Raw genomic sequence first — 18566 nt, 5'->3', positions numbered from 1 at the left:
TACATTTTCAGGATCCTCAGTAATATTATGTTTTAGCAAATATAACTAAACAGAAACAGCTTCCAAACATTTTTAAAAACCCAAACTGGACATTTGAACACATTAAAGACCTAAAGTACAGATCCGACACGAGATCATGCGTATTTACAGAGCAACTGTTCAAACGCGCGCGTGAAGAGCATGCATGTGCACCGATGCTGACCGACAACAAACCAGCATGTTTATTTACGTCCCACATCTAAAGCCAGAGAACATCCGGTCCTTCCTCATGTGCATGAATACATGCGGCGTTTAAACACAGAACATCAGTCCTGAATAACTCTGAGTCTGAACATGCTTTTGCAAGTATGGTTTAGTTATCAACTCTAAATTACATTACATGCATTAGGAAAGTTTTAACCTATACTTCGATATAGGTGTGCATTGCATAAAAGCGATTAAAATGTTTATGCATAAGTCATCATGGTTGAATCTTACCTGTTGAACTCATAGATGTGTTCAATATTCCCAAACAGCGAACACACTTGCTCTGGTTTGATGGGAAGGTTGCTGGTGTCTATGATGTGCACAAGATAATCCTGCAAATTGGAAAAAAGAGCATAAATATTATTTCAGACTCAACCAATGACAAACTATTCTCCATCTGGATTGGTGCTGTGATCCTTCACCGGCTCAGCAGAGGGCGCTAGAGACCTGGAGGAAACCTGCTCACTAAATGCATTTGAAAACACTTTTACTTGCAAATGAGCTGGTCTTCTAAAGCACATACATAATAGTCATGCAAGAATAATCAAAGCATTTCATCAGAATAAGGATATCTATTTTGTTTCTTGGTTTTGCATACAAATGTTAGCATGGTGTTATTTGTTGATGTATCATTGACTACAATGCAAATATCATAGTATATGAATATTATTTGAGTATATGAGTATTTATTCAGTATCATGTGTACTACTAACTGAGGCGTCGCTGTACCATGGTAATGCCACAGTACTTCTTTATAAGGTTAACAATTTATAAGGCTGACTGATATTTCAAAACTAAAGTTGTGCTCAACACTAGTGACAACAAACACAGACACAAAATAATTGCTATGCATTGATATAGTTTTCACATTACAAAAATAAAATTCAGATTTTTTTTTTTGCATTATAGTAATGATATTGGCATGAAAATTATCATAATAAAAAAAAAAAAAAAACACAGGTCTGAAACACTGAGCCATATCACACACACACACACACACACACACACACACACACACACACACACACACACACACACACACACACACACACACACACACACACACACACACACACAAGTCTGAAACACTGAGCCATCATCATACACACACACCCATAGACACACACACAGGTCTGAAACACTGAGCCATCAACATACACACACACACACACACACAGGTCTGAAACACTGAGCCATCATCATACACACACCCATAGACACACACCCACCCACGAACACAATCACACAGGTCTGAAACACTGAGCAATCATCACACCCACACACACCCACCCACCCATAGACACACACACACACACGTCTGAAACACTGAGCCATCAACACACACACACACACACACACAGGTCTGAAACACTGAGCCATCATCACTCACACACACACACACACACACACACACACACACACACACACACACACACACACACACGCTCATATTAGGAAGTGGCTGGGCTGAGGCTCGGGGAGGAGTTCGACATCCTTCACCCGGAGAGCAAACATAATGAGCAGATCTTCTGCATGACAGCCTCCATTATACAGCAGCATCACATGATCATCAGCTCAGCAGAACGTGCAGGTCACGTGACAGAACATCGCACATGTGGAAGAGTCCTCGATGCGGAGTAAGAGTCAGGCTGTGGACTGGGAGAACGAGACACTCTCTGCGAGTGTGTGTGTCCATTAGCAGCGTTTGCAGTGACCAACGATCCGTCCAGTTCCAGCCAAACACACTCAGACCAGGAGGGTGTGAATCTCCATATTTGGGCATTTTCCTGTAGTTTACATTGACCAATGCCAAACCCATTCGTTTATTTAAGAAAGCACTTCACAGCCGCACACGTAGTTCAAAAGTGCTCAACAATCCACATTATAACACACAATAACTAACCTAACAACAAGAAAAAGACATTAAAGTCCCGTCCGAATGTGCATCTCAGTGATCATGCCGGACAATGTCAGGAAAGATTACGGCGACTTTTGCCTTCAGTAAAAAGGTCTGGAAAAATGACCTCAGGTGACACTGATCCCGTGCGAATAGACCCGCTGTAAATATGTACGTGAATATTATGTCATTTCCTGTATAGTTTTCCGCGTTTTTTCCAAGTATGGAGACGCTTGATAAAGCATCAGTTGCGTTCTAGACGCTGGGACGAGTCTGTGGCAAAACTCAAGTGTTTCACACACACCATTCACATCAGAGAGAAGATCGACAGCACTTGCTAGAGGCACGAAACATCTTTTAGCGTTAGTGCCTATTACCAACACAATCCAATCTGAAGTTCATTAATACATCGTTCGACCGGACATAACTGTGTTATATATATAAATATAGGATATGTGTTTAATAACCCCTCCCACTTCTGCTAGTTTTACTGAGATCTCTTATCCCGTGTGAATTGGCCATTAATATTACAGACGTCCTGTGGTGAAATTGCATTATTCCATCTACCCTTGTAAAGTTAATCCCATCCAAATAGGGCTTAAATTAGAAGATAACCCTAACGAACCTGGATAAAACTTTTTATTTTTACTTATGCATTACCAAAAATAATAAAATAAAAATAAAAACACCATAGTACATCGTTCGACCGGACATAACTGTTTTATATATATAAATATAGAGCTGGTAAGTCCCGCCCCCTCCGCTAACCCCACTGGACCTCTAGGCTGAAAAATCGTCAATGCAAGTGAATGTGAGAAAATAATTATTTTCTGGTCCTGTTTGAATTGTGCCATGAATGTGAACATATGTTGTCTGTGAATTTTTTATATAATGTTTCGTGTAAAGAATGCTACAGTACAATTTAGCTGGTAGAAGTTTGATACGGTTAGACTTTGTGTGAGAGCACTTCGTGGACTACAACTCTTCGCTGCTTTCGACGCGAATCTGAAGAAAGAACAGCCCATTTGGTTTGAATGGTGACATTTGGGTACAAAACACACAGGCATCTCGATCTGTCTCCATAGATTATCGCAGCATTAGCACCGTGATTTGACAAGTGGAGGGAAATGTGTTATGGGGTGACGTCACATAGGCGACATGTAGTCTTTCTCGTTATGTCTTTTCCACAACTGCTAGCCGAAGAATCATACAATATACTGTCAAACTCGTAACATGAAAAATTATATAAAAAAATTCACAGACAACATATGTTCACATTCATGGCACAATTCAAACGGGACCAGAAAATAATTATTTTCTCACATTCACTTGCATTGACGATTTTTCAACCTAGAGGCACACATGGGGTTTTACGGATGGGCGGGACTTACCAGCTCTATATAGGTTATATGTGTTTGCGCACGTGATATCAAGAAGCAGCGTAATTTACTGTTCACTGAGATCTCTTATTAACAGGACGTCTGTAATATTAATGGCCGATTCGCACGGGATAAGAGATCTCAGTAAAACCAGCAGAAGTGGGAGAGTAACTCGATTTACACACCGCCGTCACTCCTGTCGTCATGTGTGTGTTACGCTGCTTCCTGATATCACGTGCACAAACACATATAACCTATATTTATATATATAACACAGTTATGTCCGGTCGAACGATGTATTAATGAACTTCAGATTGGATTGTGTTGGTAATAGGCACTAACGCTAAAAGATGTTTCGTGCCTCTAGCAAGTGCTGTCGATCTTCTCTCTGATCTGAATGGTGTGTGTGAAACACTTGAGTTTTGACACAGACTCGTCCCAGCGTCTAGAACGCAACTGATGCTTCTTCAAGCGTCTCCATACTTGGAAAAAACGCGGAAAACTACTTTTAAACAGGAAATGACATAATATTCACGTGCATATTTACAGCGGGTCTATTCGCACGGGATCAGTGTCACCTGAGGTCATTTTTCCGGACTTTTTTACTGAAGGTAAAAGTCGCCGTAATCTTTACTGACATTGTCCGGCATGATCACTGAGATGCACATTCAGACGGGACTAAAATCACAGAGAAGCTCTGGTAATTATTACTTTACCCCTCCTCTCCATGTTACACTAGTCCCGTCCGAATAGGGCTCTGGTCATTAATATTACAGACGTCCTGTGGTAAAAGTACATTACTCCATCTACCCTTATAAAGTCACTCCTGTCTGAATAGGGCTTAAGGCACTAAAAACACTCCATTTCCAACAGGAAGTCCATTTGATTATTTAAGGAGCTAAACTAAGAGCTGAGAAACACATTCAAGAACCTGAATGGACTCCGATTTCAAATTCCCAGACGATCCTAGTAACATATGACATCAGTTTCTGACTAACTATATCCAACGCCGCTGTAAAACACACACAGCTCACTAGAGCCCAATTATGACCCATATTTAAGACCCTTCAAACCGGTCCCTCCGACCCATAATAATTACAAACCTCATAATTGAGTAAAAGGCAGGAAAAAAACCTTTCAGGCAAAACTAAGGGTTACACTTTATTTTGTTGCAGTGTAATTAATATATTTAATATTAAGCAACTACATGTACTTACTATAGGGTTAGGGTAGGATTAGGGTTTGGTTGAGGGTTATTTGCATGTAATTATGCATAATTTACTGTTATTACTATGGTAAGTACATGTAACACATGTAACAAGGACACTGTAAAATAAAGTGTTACCAAACTAAGTTACGTGCAATGCAGTGTTGGTGGATGCAGGGTTCGTACAGATACTGTAAAATAAAATTCCAGGATTTTTAAGCACTACTTTTTGGGGTTTTCAAGAACTTACAATCAGAGATCTCACTTATCAAACAATATCTTTCAAATTCTAAAAAAAATTAAATAGATAAAGGAAAATAAACTAATAAAACAAAATGGAACAAATACAGTGACGTGCAGTTGACCGTTCGCGAAGCCCCGCCCCCTTTAGTTACTGTTGCTATGTCCGACAAGCCACGCCTCTCTCACACACACACCATGTTCTCACGCAGTGAACACATCGCGGAGCAGAGAGGACACTGACAACACACTGAGACAGGACACACCAGGGTACTTTTGAGATGAAACAAAGTCTCAACTTTGGTCATTTTTTAAAGAAATGTAAACAATAAATAGCGTTCTGTGGCTCTTTAATGTGTCGTGACAGATCGCTCAGTTAAAGCCGCTCGTGAACCGATCATCTCTTCCTTCTAGTTCATTTATAGCATCTAATAAACATGAATGAACATCAGAAGGAATGTTGTTTTAACCGCGGAAAGACGTCAGTACACTCCGTTTCTCAAGTTCAAATCCTCCAACGTTAATCTACTAACTCTCCTGACTGCTGTCGGACAAAAATGGCGGATTATGATTGGTCAGATCGCCTGTCAATCAAACTCCCTGCGAAGGTTCAATTGCCATGAGAAATGGCTCTATATCTATATCAGACGGGCTACTGCGCTAATTTTGCGCGAAAATATTGTTTTATCGGTAAAATGAAACACTCTCAATATCATGTCTTTCTATAAGTCAAGTACCTTTTCATAAATATGGCTGTTTTCAAGGGTTTTCCAGGACTTGCAGTGCTTGAATTTGACTTTCTGAAATTTAAGTGCCTTATACGAACCCTGTGGATGGAAAGTCTGTGCATAAGGAATGTGAAGGTGCAAACACATTCCTGTACGAGGAGGAGTGACACCTGTGAAAACCTACAAACCCGAAGAATTTCCGTGTTCAGCAACGAGACATCCTGCAAACGCAGAAGCATTGTGGGAAACGGCTAGAAAAACACCAATCAGTGCCATGAAGTCCAAAACCTCGACGGCTCTTACAGTCAAACATTTACTCAGACCTTCAACATTTCTCACATTATCAGTTTATTCGCTATAGTTTAGAAAATGGTAATAAAATATGAGCAGAACTCAGTTGATATTTGACTGGTTTTGTCCGTCCTTCTGTTAGACTGTCTCACACATGAATTATGTTGAATATCTGTCAGCTGTTAAATTTAACTACACAATTAGATAATACCAGTTTAGCTCAACCAATCACCAAGCAATGCTTCATTGTGTTCAGTCTGTGTGTAAAAAGAGCATTAGCAATTAAAGAAAACACACATGATCAGCTCAAAGTGTCCCAATCATTTTTGGTCACAAATAGTCACTGTATGAAGAAGTATTGGGTATAATATGTCACAGTTTACTTTATTTTGCTCTCCTCACTTAGTGAGGATACATAAATGACCTATAGAATAAAATAATAAATTCATTCAAAATGTATAAAATAATAAATTCATAAATAAATAATGTCACTAGTAAAAAAAATATATCAAAAATTATATCTGGGGCTGGTTTCACAAAGCTATTTTAGACCGGTCTATAGTGTTAGACAAGTCTAAAATGTGCTCATAGACTAGTCTAATGCAAGTTAGACTTTCACAAAAATAAAGACTGACTTAATTTATACCAAAACATTAGACACCTCTTACCCCCAGGCTAACTTAGGTCTAAGACTCTGTTACCTTGGCAACCAGCAGTAACACTCAGTTACATTACAAACAGCCGAAAGAAAAGGGAAAATGGCTCATAATTTAAACATTTCTTCTTGTTACGACATTCTCCGCTAAATTTCCCAAGTAAAATGTCCTTGTAACTGGTAAACTCCTCCAAACACACACATATTTCCCGCTGGGGTAAACTGCACTGAGCGGTTGAATGCGCTTACTCGATCCGCCATGTTTTTTGTTTTGAAAAGTGTCTTATTTTACCCAGAATGCATTGCAGTGTAGTCCTACTTAAGATAGTCAGAGTCTTCAGTGCTTTATGCAACGGTCTGATTTAGATGTCTATCTGAAGTCTGACTATTTACTATATCTAAGCCATAGTCAAAGTCTATCTTTGTGTAACCGGCCCCTGGTGTCTGAATAATTTATGGTTTTGACTGTATTAGTCATGCTGTTTACTGTTTGATTGTTGTGGTTTGCAACACAGAATTCACCGGTAATGTGGAGCTAATGTGTGAACGGTCTCTTACTGGGAAAAAGCCAGAACGGCGTTGCTTGTATAAACGGCATATTTGTGTATTTAACGGTAAAGTCATTCTGGTAATTTTATAAAGAGAGCAGCTGGACTCTTCTCTCATGTCCCTCACACACACACACACACACACTGTCCAATACAGGACCGATTCAGTGTCGTCGTGTTTAGACTATCATTTTAAAATGAAAGGATTAAAAGGATTTTGACAACAAAAATAAGATTCTGAACAACACTATGATTTCTGAAATTTTACATTCATAAGCATTTTAAACACACCTAGGGTTTCTTGTTAGGAACAAATTATGAAATTATGAACTTGAAATGTTACATTAATAAGCATGTTAAGACCGTGAACCTCTCCTCACCTCTACAATACTGCGAAGATCCCTGACGTACATTCGCTCCGTCTCAATAATCTCCATTACGACGCGATCCACGTAGGAGAGCTGGGGGTTCGGCGCCATGCTGACGCTGGCGAACGGAGACGGAGGATCTGACCCCGACCACTCGAAGCCCGGCCCTGAAGGACCCACCGGAGGACTGAGCTCCAGGTCAATCCCAGCGCCGGACGGCGGACCGACGCTCCCCTCCACGGACGAGCCGGACGACACCGCGCTGACGGGCCGCCCGTCCTCTGAAGGCTCAGTGCTGGACAGGGAGCAGCGGTCGGTGGATCGTGGGTCGAGACTGCCCACGGACGAACCGGTGGACAAACGAAGACATTCTGCTGGAGACAAACAGGGCAGGAGTTGAACATGCTTACAGTGTTATAATTCAACAGCAAAAAAAAAAACAAACAAAAAAAAAAATATATAAATATATATATTATATATTATATATATGAAGAGTTCAGATGCAAAAGCCTCTAAGTGCCATCTGGAATTTTCTTCTAGAATGATCATTTTTATCAAGCTTATATATTTTAGTTCAGTAATTTCACTTAAATGACAATTAATAGGTCATTTTCATTGCCATTAAAGTGAAATTACTGAACATAAACATACAAGCTTGATAAAAATGATCATTCTAGAAGAAAATTCCAGATGGCAATTAGAGGCTTTTGCATCTGAACTCTTCATACACACATATACATACATATATATATATATATTTATATATATATTTATTAAGCAGAAAATAAATAATTTTTTTGTGGAAATGCTTTTTTTCTTCCCAGGATTCTTGGAGGAAAAGAAAGTTCAAAAGAACAGCATTTATATGAAATAAAGACCTTTAAAAAAAACAAATATGTATATATATATATATATGGATCAATCCCAGAGATATGGAGATTTTAATGCAGCTCCATGATTAAATTGGTCATTTTATAATTCAACAGAAAAAAATATATTAAGCAGAAATAAACGTATTTTTGTGGAAATTATTATTATTATTATTTTATTTTTTTAAGATTCTAGGATGAAAAAAAGTTAAAAAGAACAGCATTTACTTGAAATAAAGATCTTTGATATTTATATATGGTTCAATCCCAGAGATATGGAGATCTTAAAGCGCCTCCATCAAATGTGCACATTTTCAGAGGTCGAAAACCAAATGCTGGTCACTTTACATACAGATGATGCTTTTCTATTTTAAAGAGCAATATCTGAACATCAAATAATGTTGGAAGAAGAAACATATCTTTTTATTCATATCAGTGCCATAAATATGTTTTTTCCAAAGTGTGCATGCCTGTAACTCTAAAAGTATTAACTATATCTCTGTACAGTCTCTTGAATACTTCTGGAGTTTCAGGCATGCAAACTTGGAGTTAAAAACACAAGAAGTGCTTTTTTCCACATTTTTGAACGCTCACCGTTGGCATATAATGAAACAAAGATTGCTAAAGTCAACAGATTTCACTAATAGACTTTATTTAGAAATAAAATAATGATGCCGCCATCTTTCCAAAGTCATTTTTACACCCCTGTAATTTGGCTCCAAATCTCAGGTGAAAATTGAGTGAATTCCTCATGTTTCACGACATTTAGACTAATATTTTGGCTTTCTTCTTCATTCATGTATTCAAAAGATCAAACTCGAGATGTTTAGCCGGTGGAGTTGACCCGTACTGATCCACCAGTGTTTGGACAGAGACTAGAATAGAGAATAATAGCCTGGGAAACTAGTCATCATTACACAGTCACTGATAATGCAAACACATGAATGTTCCCATGCCAAACTTCTCCTGAAAGACTCCGTCATTACGAGCTCTTTCCACTGGGCCTGTGGATGCACGATACGAGCGATCTCACTGCGTGAACCTGTCCGCGTTTAACCACGAATCCAGCCGCAAGCCTCCACATGAGCAACACTATCACCTGTGTGAGTCATGCATGAGATCAGCAGCAACACCCATCAGACGGGGTTCATGTTCATGACATCTGTAAAGCAGCAGCTATTCGGAAATCTGCTGGAGGTCTGGTTTAGTAAGTGTGTGTTTTCATTTCCTTCCTTCGGTAAGATTGTGAACGAACACACACACTCACACTCACACTCACACTCACACTCACACTCACACTCACACTCACACTCACACTCACACTCACACTCACACTCACACTCACACTCACACTCACACTCACACTCACACACACACACTCACACACACACTCACACACACACACACACACACACACACACACACACACACACACACACACACACACACACACACACACACACAGTCCAATACAGGACCGATTCAGTGTCGTCGTGATGAGACTTACAATGTGAACGCAAACATCAGGAAACATGAGAAATCCACTGTTTTATGAAATTATTAAATTTAAATTTTACATTCATATGCATTTTAAAGATACCTAGGGTTTCTTGATAGGAACAAATTATGAAATTATTAAATAGAAATTTTACATTCATAAGCATTTTAAAGATACCTAGGGTTTCTTGATAGGAACAAATTATGAAATTATTAAATAGAAATTTTACATTCATAAGCATTTTAAAGATACCTAGGGTTTCTTGTTAGGAACAAATTATGAAATTATTAAATAGAAATTTTACATTCATAAGCATTTTCAAGATACCTAGGGTTTCTTGATAGGAACAAATTATGAAATTATTAAATAGAAATTTTACATTCATAAGCATTTTAAAGATACCTAGGGTTTCTTGTTAGGAACAAATTATGAAATTGAAATTTTACATACATAAATAGAAATTTTACATTCATAAGCATTTTAAAGATACCAAGGGTTTCTTGATAGGAACAAATTATGAAATTATTAAATAGAAATTTTACATTCATAAGAATTTTAAAGATACCAAGGGTTTCTTGATAGGAACAAATTATGAAATTATTAAATAGAAATTTTACATTCATAAGCATTTTAAAGATACCAAGGGTTTCTTGATAGGAACAAATTATGAAATTATTAAATAGAAATTTTACATTCATAAGAATTTTAAAGATACCTAGGGTTTCTTGTTACGAACTTGAAATTTTACATTCATAAGCATTTTAAAGATACTTAGGGTTTCTTGATAGGAACAAATTATGAAATTATTAAAATTGACATTTTACATTCATAAGCATTTTAAGACAGTGAAATTTAAAAAAAAATTGTTAGAAATGGAACAAATTATCGTTGCAATAATGAAATACGTAATTGAATTTTTCATACTTGGAATTTCTAGTTAGAAATTGACATTTTTAAGAAATCATTGAAATGAACTTTCCTTAATTTCTTTACATTTATAAGCATTTAAGACACTAAAATCTGACAATTTTCGGTAGAAATCGAACAAATTATGAAATCATTGAAATAATAAAATATTACAATTTACATTCATAAGCATTTTTAAGCCAATGAGATTTGACAATTTCATATAAGAAATGGAACAATTTATAAAATTGCTTAAAATAATGAAATTTGCATTGACGTTACATTCATATTCATTTGCTTGACACGTTCATAAGCATTTTTAAGACCTAATTTTTTTTTACAAGTGGAACAGTTTATCATCAATCAATCTACTTATGATGAGTAATAATCAAAACAGTCATATTTGTCAAAACTGATCTTTTCCTAAGCCAAATAAACCTATGAATTCATCATAATTAAGTCAGTTTTTTGCGTTTGTTCATTAACTTGATCAGGACTAGTTATGATAAAGTGAGTCACACCGACAAACAAACGGCAAATCCGGTGAAGTCTGACTCACGAACAAACGACTCTTATGAACTGATTCTTTAATAAATCAATCATGCAACTCGTTCAATGAATCACGAGTGGAATCTGAACTGGAATATTTCTCAATGTTCACATGCGTTCATGACCCGCTATATTACTTCACCAGAACTAGTTATGACAAAGTGAGACGAAATCACATTCCATGGAACAGAATATTTCAGGAAATAAAACAATGGAGCTCCTCATCTTCTGTCTCCTCGAGGCTTCATTATGAAATTTATGACTAAAGGATCATGGATGTAAATGTATTGCTGCGTGACAATCATAACTATTGCTATTGCTCACTGAGCTCTGCATGCACGGACAACACTCGCGTCTGAGAGATCTAGTGTGATCCAAAGATCCTGATAATGATCAGATTTAATTTCAAATGCTCAATCTTACAATCCACTGAGAACTAATGAAATGCTCAAGTTAATTAGTACAGATGATCAGCTAATGATCTGCATTTCTAACTCCTGTTGACTCTGATGAATAGCTTTGGTATGTAATAAAGCCTGATATACGCATTAATGTAATGATTAAACGCAGCGTTTGAGCGCTGACCTCTGACCTAGGCCTGTCACGATCATGCATTTTGTGATTTATGATTTATTAATTGCAATTTACGATTTAATTCGGTTTTGTTCGCATCACTTACAGTGAAAGACTAATCCCTTATTGTTTTCTTTACTTGGAATTGTAAATAATATAATAATAAAAATAAAATAGGTCCATGTGATTTATGCTGATCCAATGCTGCGAAAATTTAAATGTATAATATAATAATAATAATAATAATAATATAATGTTGAACCCACAAACCTTCATTTCATTAAATAAGGAATAAAAAAAAAAAAAAAAAAAAAAAAAAAAAAAACATTTAAATGAATTTTTAATCAGACTGTATTTTATGTTGTTTTTGTATTTTTTAATATTTTTTTTTTAAATTTACATTATTTTTTAAATGATAAAAAAAACAGCATAAAAAACAATCTGATAAAAAAAAAAAAAACATTCTATGAAGGAATATAATTATATATTATAATATAATATAATCCACAAACCTTAATTTCGTAAAAAAAAAAAAAAAAAAAAAAAAAATATATATATTTTTTTAAATTTTTCAATTTATAAAATAGAAAATAAAATAATATAATAAAAATAAATAAACACCAACATAACATACAGTCTGATTAAACCCTTTGACTCTCTTTATGTACTTTACAACAGTGTTTTTTATATTCTTTGCCAAAATGTGATTGACATTTAAACTGCACAATAATCGCGATTTGATCAAATACCACGAGATGATCAATCAATAACCGCGTCACTTCAAACACACACACACCCTCAGGCGCTTACAGGAAACCTCAACACACACCTAACACAACATTCACATTCTTTCACATGTGGAAATACGTGACGTGCAAATGACAAACGCTCATCCCGACTGACTAACATGAGCTCAGACAGGCAGAACACGGCCATGTGACTCAATAATGACTCCATAATGACTCACATTAATATATATACACATCTATAGAGTGAGCTGACAGAGGCGATGCAGCGCTGGATTATGTATGTGGTTATTAAACTTTGACTTCTGCTCTGTGAAAATACTTCCTTTTAAAACCGCAACAACCTGTCTCGAGGGAACTGATGATTTCAGCTCGACCCCTTATCAGTAAACAACTCTGTGCACACTAAAAACAAGCATTCACACACATGCCTTCACGTCTGACTGAGAGAGTTTAAACACTGATTAACTCATGCCAAGGTGAGTGTAGTATTCAGACTGTAGTGAACACAAGCTCAAAACAGCTCGAGATAATGAACCACACACACACACACACACACACACACACACGCTCGTCTGGATTCACAGACGCGTCTCGAACCGAATTGCTGGAATTCCTGGGATGCTCGAGGAGTGAGAGCTTTGATTTTCATTGCTTGAATTCCTGAATAAACAGCAGAGACTGTAAGAAAACACACACTCTTCCTCTTCACCTGATCATCTATATGAGGAAGACATGAGCTCAGACTCAGAACACACTGAACTGAGATCGCTTGCATGCCATGAAAGTCAGATTTCGGTTTTATTATGCATAATTTTTTGTTGCACAAATTTGTTTAAATATCACTTTAACTAAGACATTTCTATCTATTCCACTAGGAAGAAATTGTTATTAGCGTCACTTACAGTGAAAGACTAATACCTTAATTTTTTAATCATAATATTTCTAATCATATATAAATCATGTATAATCATATATAATATAATAATAAAATAAATAATAAAATAGGTCCATGTGATTTACTTTAATGCTGTGAAAAATATAATATAATTAATATAGTATAAAATAATATAATTGAACCCACAAACCTTCATTCCATAAAATAAGGAATAAAAAAATAAAATAAATAAATAGAAAAAAAAAAAATAGACCAAAAAAAATTAAATAGAAAAAATTTAAAAACCTGATTAAACACAAACCTTCTATATATAATATAAAATAAATTAATATAATTATATAATTAATATAATATAAAATATAATATAATATAATATAATATAACATTATATAACTGAATTATTATTATATTTATATAATTATATAATTAATATAATATAACATTATATAACTGAATCCACAAATCCTCATTTAGTAAAATAAGGAATAAAATGAAAATAGAAAATAAATAAAACATTTTATTTAAATAAATCAAAATAAAATAGAAAAAAAAATCTGATTAAACACAAACCGTCTATATATATAAATATTATATTATAATAAATAATCATCTATAAGTGGTAGAAAATGAGATTGAATACAGAACTACACTGAATTGTGATCACTAGCATGCCACAAATGTTAGATTTCAGTTTTATTATGCATAATATTTTTTGTTGCATAATAAGTTTTTAAATACCTCTTTAACTAAGTCACATCTATACAATCACTAGAAAGAAATTGATACTTTCATTCAGCATGGACACATTACATCGATCAAAAGTATCAGTCGTTTATAATGTTACAAAATATCCATTTCAAACAAACGCGGTTCTTTTAGAACTTTATATTCATCAAAGAATCCTGAAAAAACAAGTTTAATATCATCAAATCATCATATTAGAGTGATTTCTGAAGGATCATGTGACACTGAAGACTGGAGTAATGATGCTGTAAATTCAGCTTTGATCACAGGAATAAATTACACTTTACTATATATTCACATAGAAAACAGCTGATTTACATTACAAAAATATTTCACTATTTTTACTGTACTTTTGATCAAATAAACACAGCTATAGTGAGCAGAAGAGCCTTTTCAATGATATAGCGATATTACCCAACATTATAATCTTCTTAATTTCAGACAGACTTCACACAACCGTACAGTTCAGGCGCTGTCTTCAAAGTGAGTGGCAGAATCTTATATATTAATGATTAATGATTCGCTTCCAGCCAGTTACAATCAGACACACACCCGTCAAACCGTAAAACACCAGATGCAAATTTCCCACCATCCAACAGTCAAAGCAGATCCAGAGACTCCAGATCCGATACTCAACAGTTTCACTGATGCAAATGTCTGGCCATGAACACAACACACAGCTCTGAGCCTTTACTGTCAAGCCTTTTCTCCCTTCATTCAAAGACACTGGTGGTAAAAATGACTGCATGCATAATGTAGACGTGTGATATGAGTGTGTAAAGTGAGAAAAGCAAGTAAATATTCCTCACCTGAGGCGAGCAAAACGCAGGGATGTTTTCCTTTCCAAGTCTCCTGATATTAGTAATGGAGTTGCACACCTCAGGGAACGAGAACGAGATCCGATCGGATATGATTAACGCATGTCGGAGTGTGAAACACGCCCTCCTTTAATCTCTTCACTTCTCATTAACTGCACTGTTCTGGTTTGAAGCTTGTTTGGGTGATTTTTAGTTGCAAAATGCATGTTTCTTTACAATTAATGACTCTTGCATCTAAACGCAATTCATTTTTAACTCTGACTTCATACTTTCTGAAGCTCCTGACACACCAGAAAGTCTCCTCTGTCGAGTCCGGACAAATGAACACAGTTTTTCCACTAGTGTTTGAAATGCTTCAGTGCTTTTCTCATTGACATTTAAGAGGGATGTTCAGATGGAGATCAGCGAGGCGGAGCGGCGTCTGTCTGAGGCTCGCATGCAAAACCTCGTTCCACAGACGCCACGGCTCACAATCAATTTTTAAACTCCATTTTAATGGTTAACGTAGATTTTTTTGTAATCAAAAAGCATGTCTAATAGTTGAAATTTAAAAGAAAAGAAAATGTATTAGAAGTTTAACAAAAATTACATTCATACAAAATTACAAACGTTTTATTTTCTTCTCAAATTCCGTAAAAAAATTAAATTAAATAAAACAAAAAAAAACACAGAATTTGATTTTTAAGTTTTCTAGATTCGATTTTAATGGTTTAATTACATTTTAATAATCAAAAAGCATGTATAATTAATTTAATTAATAAAATATATATTTTTTTAATTTTAATTATTATAATTTTTTTTCTGTGCTATGCATTTTAATTTTTCTGGCAATCAAATGAAGGCATAAAACATTCATTTATCTTTTATTTCACATGAAATTAAGCAAAGTTTTTTGTCAAAGTGCTGCACAACAGAGCTTTACTGCTAAAATTAAAACATGGAAGAAAAAATCTGATTAGCTATTCCATAAAAAAATTAAATGTTAATAATTTATTATTATTATTAGTTTTACTATTATTATTACATTGAGGCGTAATATATATATATATATATAAAGCTACAACGGTAATATATTTCTGTCATAATTCCTTCAAGTTAAACCAAACTTTTATTTTGACGGGTTGGCGTGAAGACCTTTGAATTTCTGTGTTTATGACATGACGATTATGAAACGAAATGAAATGAAATTAAATGAAACGGAGCTGCTTTTTATTTATTAATCAAATTTGACAAATTCCGTGAAAATATACAGTAAATTCCGTTTTTATGCATCATGGAAATCACATGACCCTACATCTGCTAGGAGATCATCTTTGCTATAGGAAAACTGATGCATAGACAAATTAACCAAAATGCAAACTCTTCTAGATGCGCAAAATGAATTAGATCATATATGTGACCCTGGATCACGTCACCAGTCTCGAGTTGCACGGGTTTATCTGTGGCAATATCCAACGATACATTGTATGGCTCAAAATTATAGATTTTGCTTTTATACCAAAAATCATGAGGATATTAACTAAAGATCATGATCCATGAAGATATTTAGTAAATGTCCTACCGTAAATATATAAAACATGTATTTCTGTGAGTGAATGCAGCACAATCGTGAACATAAATGAACAACTTTAAAGGAGATTTTCTCAATGTTTTGATTTTTTTGCACCCTCAGATTCCAGATGTTCAATAGTTGTATCTCAGCCAAATATTGTCCTATCCTAACAAAAGCTTATTTATTCAGCTTTCAGGTTATGTATAAATCTCAATTTCAAAATTACCCATGTGACTGGTTTTGTGGTCCAGGGTCACAATTCATAACGCAACATTAGTAGTGCATGTGTGAATGAATTTCGCTGTGCAGAGCCATTAAATCTGCGTGTTTGTCTGGGCAGGAGTCGGTCAGAGTCTGGACTGATGCCTTCGGGAAACACCGGCAGCCAGAAACACACCGCAGGACGCAGAAGCACAAACAGTGTGTGTCAACGACTCGAAATGAAACGGGGAGAGGAGAATAATTACACACACCCGTCCGCCCGAGTCACACCATCATCACACTGAGACGGGAACATCTGAACAAGCCCTGGACATCAGCACTCGCAGAGACTCGTCTAACACACTGTGACCAGATTAAAACACACTCATGAGGAAATAGACTCAAACAACAACCCATAAAAGGACTAAAAAGTACCGTGACTCTGACGCTGTTGTTTTTTTAAACATGTTACTACGATGATAATCTTTTAACACCATGAATATACTATAGTATCTAAATTTGGTAATCATTACCATGTCATATATTGACGTGCAATTTAAAACCTTCAGTTTATCACGGTACAGATTACAGACACAGTGCCAAAATTAATTAATAAATTAAATAAAAATAAAGGAATGTTAAAAGTAATAAAAAAAATAAATTATATATATAAAAAATAAAATAAAAAAATAAAAAAAAATCGAACAAATATATAGAATAAACTAAAGCAAACAAACAAATAAAAAACTAAAGCAAATAAATATATAAAATAAACTAAAACATACAAATATATAAAATAAAATAAACCAAAGCAAACAGATATATAAAATAAAGAAATAAAATATATAAAAGAAAACAAACAAAATAAAGTAAAACAAACAAATTTATAAAATAAACTAAAGCAAAAAAATATATAAAATAAAGAAATAAAATATATAAAAGAAAACAAACTAAATAAATTAACTAAAATAAAGTTCGCTCGTAAAGCTCTTCAGTTTGACCAACACATGTTCACAGAGATCCACACACACACACACACACACACACACACACACACACACAGCTGAACCAACGTCTGTGTCTAACACACCATTAACACACCACCTCCACTATCACACCATCCCACCGCGACAGTCTCACGATACTGAGAAACCCTTCACTCCAGACGAACCTGTGCGTTTCTCCTGTATAATCACAGCGATTACAGGGTTCCTCCAGCGCCAGATCCACCGATAACCACAGCAAACACACAACTCATGAAAGAAACTATTACGGAAACTATTTTTGATGACAGACAGGGAGACTCAAGCATTTCGTTTGATGATTAACAACTTTAAAAACAACATTCAAACCGTTGAAACTTGATTTTTCACATTCAAACTCAGTTCAGGTGAAAGTTCGCCCAGAAATAGTGCCTGTTGTGCCACTTCTGGAGCCTGAGAGGATGGAGACTCTCCACTACACCTCCTACGCACACCATCATATTCAGTGTTGTGTGTAACTCATTACTAGTAACTTGAGTTACGTAATCAGATTATTGTTTCAAGTAACTATTAAAGTAACGCATTACTTTTAAAATGTACTTTTTTATAAAATAAAAAAATATTTAATTTTGTTTTTACCATTTATTGACTGACAGCTCTCCTGTCCTCA

At 35.2% G+C, this 18566-nt stretch overlaps 1 protein-coding gene across 1 annotated transcript in view; it reads right to left on the bottom strand.

The window, feature by feature from the left end:
* Positions 1-18566, bottom strand: part of LOC307148544 (pleckstrin homology domain-containing family G member 3-like) — a 62784-nt gene that overhangs the window by 22901 nt on the left and 21317 nt on the right. Inside the window, exons 3-4 of the mRNA XM_079854152.1 lie at positions 7572-7933; positions 478-578 (exon numbers count right to left, since the gene is read on the bottom strand). Of these exons, the coding sequence (XP_079710278.1) occupies positions 478-578; positions 7572-7933 (463 nt within the window). The remainder of the gene's footprint in view (positions 1-477; positions 579-7571; positions 7934-18566) is intronic.

This window comes from Squalius cephalus, assembly GCF_949319135.1.
Source record: "Squalius cephalus genome assembly, chromosome: 20".
Classification (NCBI taxonomy): Eukaryota; Metazoa; Chordata; class Actinopteri; order Cypriniformes; family Leuciscidae; genus Squalius; species Squalius cephalus.
This window is presented reverse-complemented; position numbering and strand designations above follow the sequence as displayed.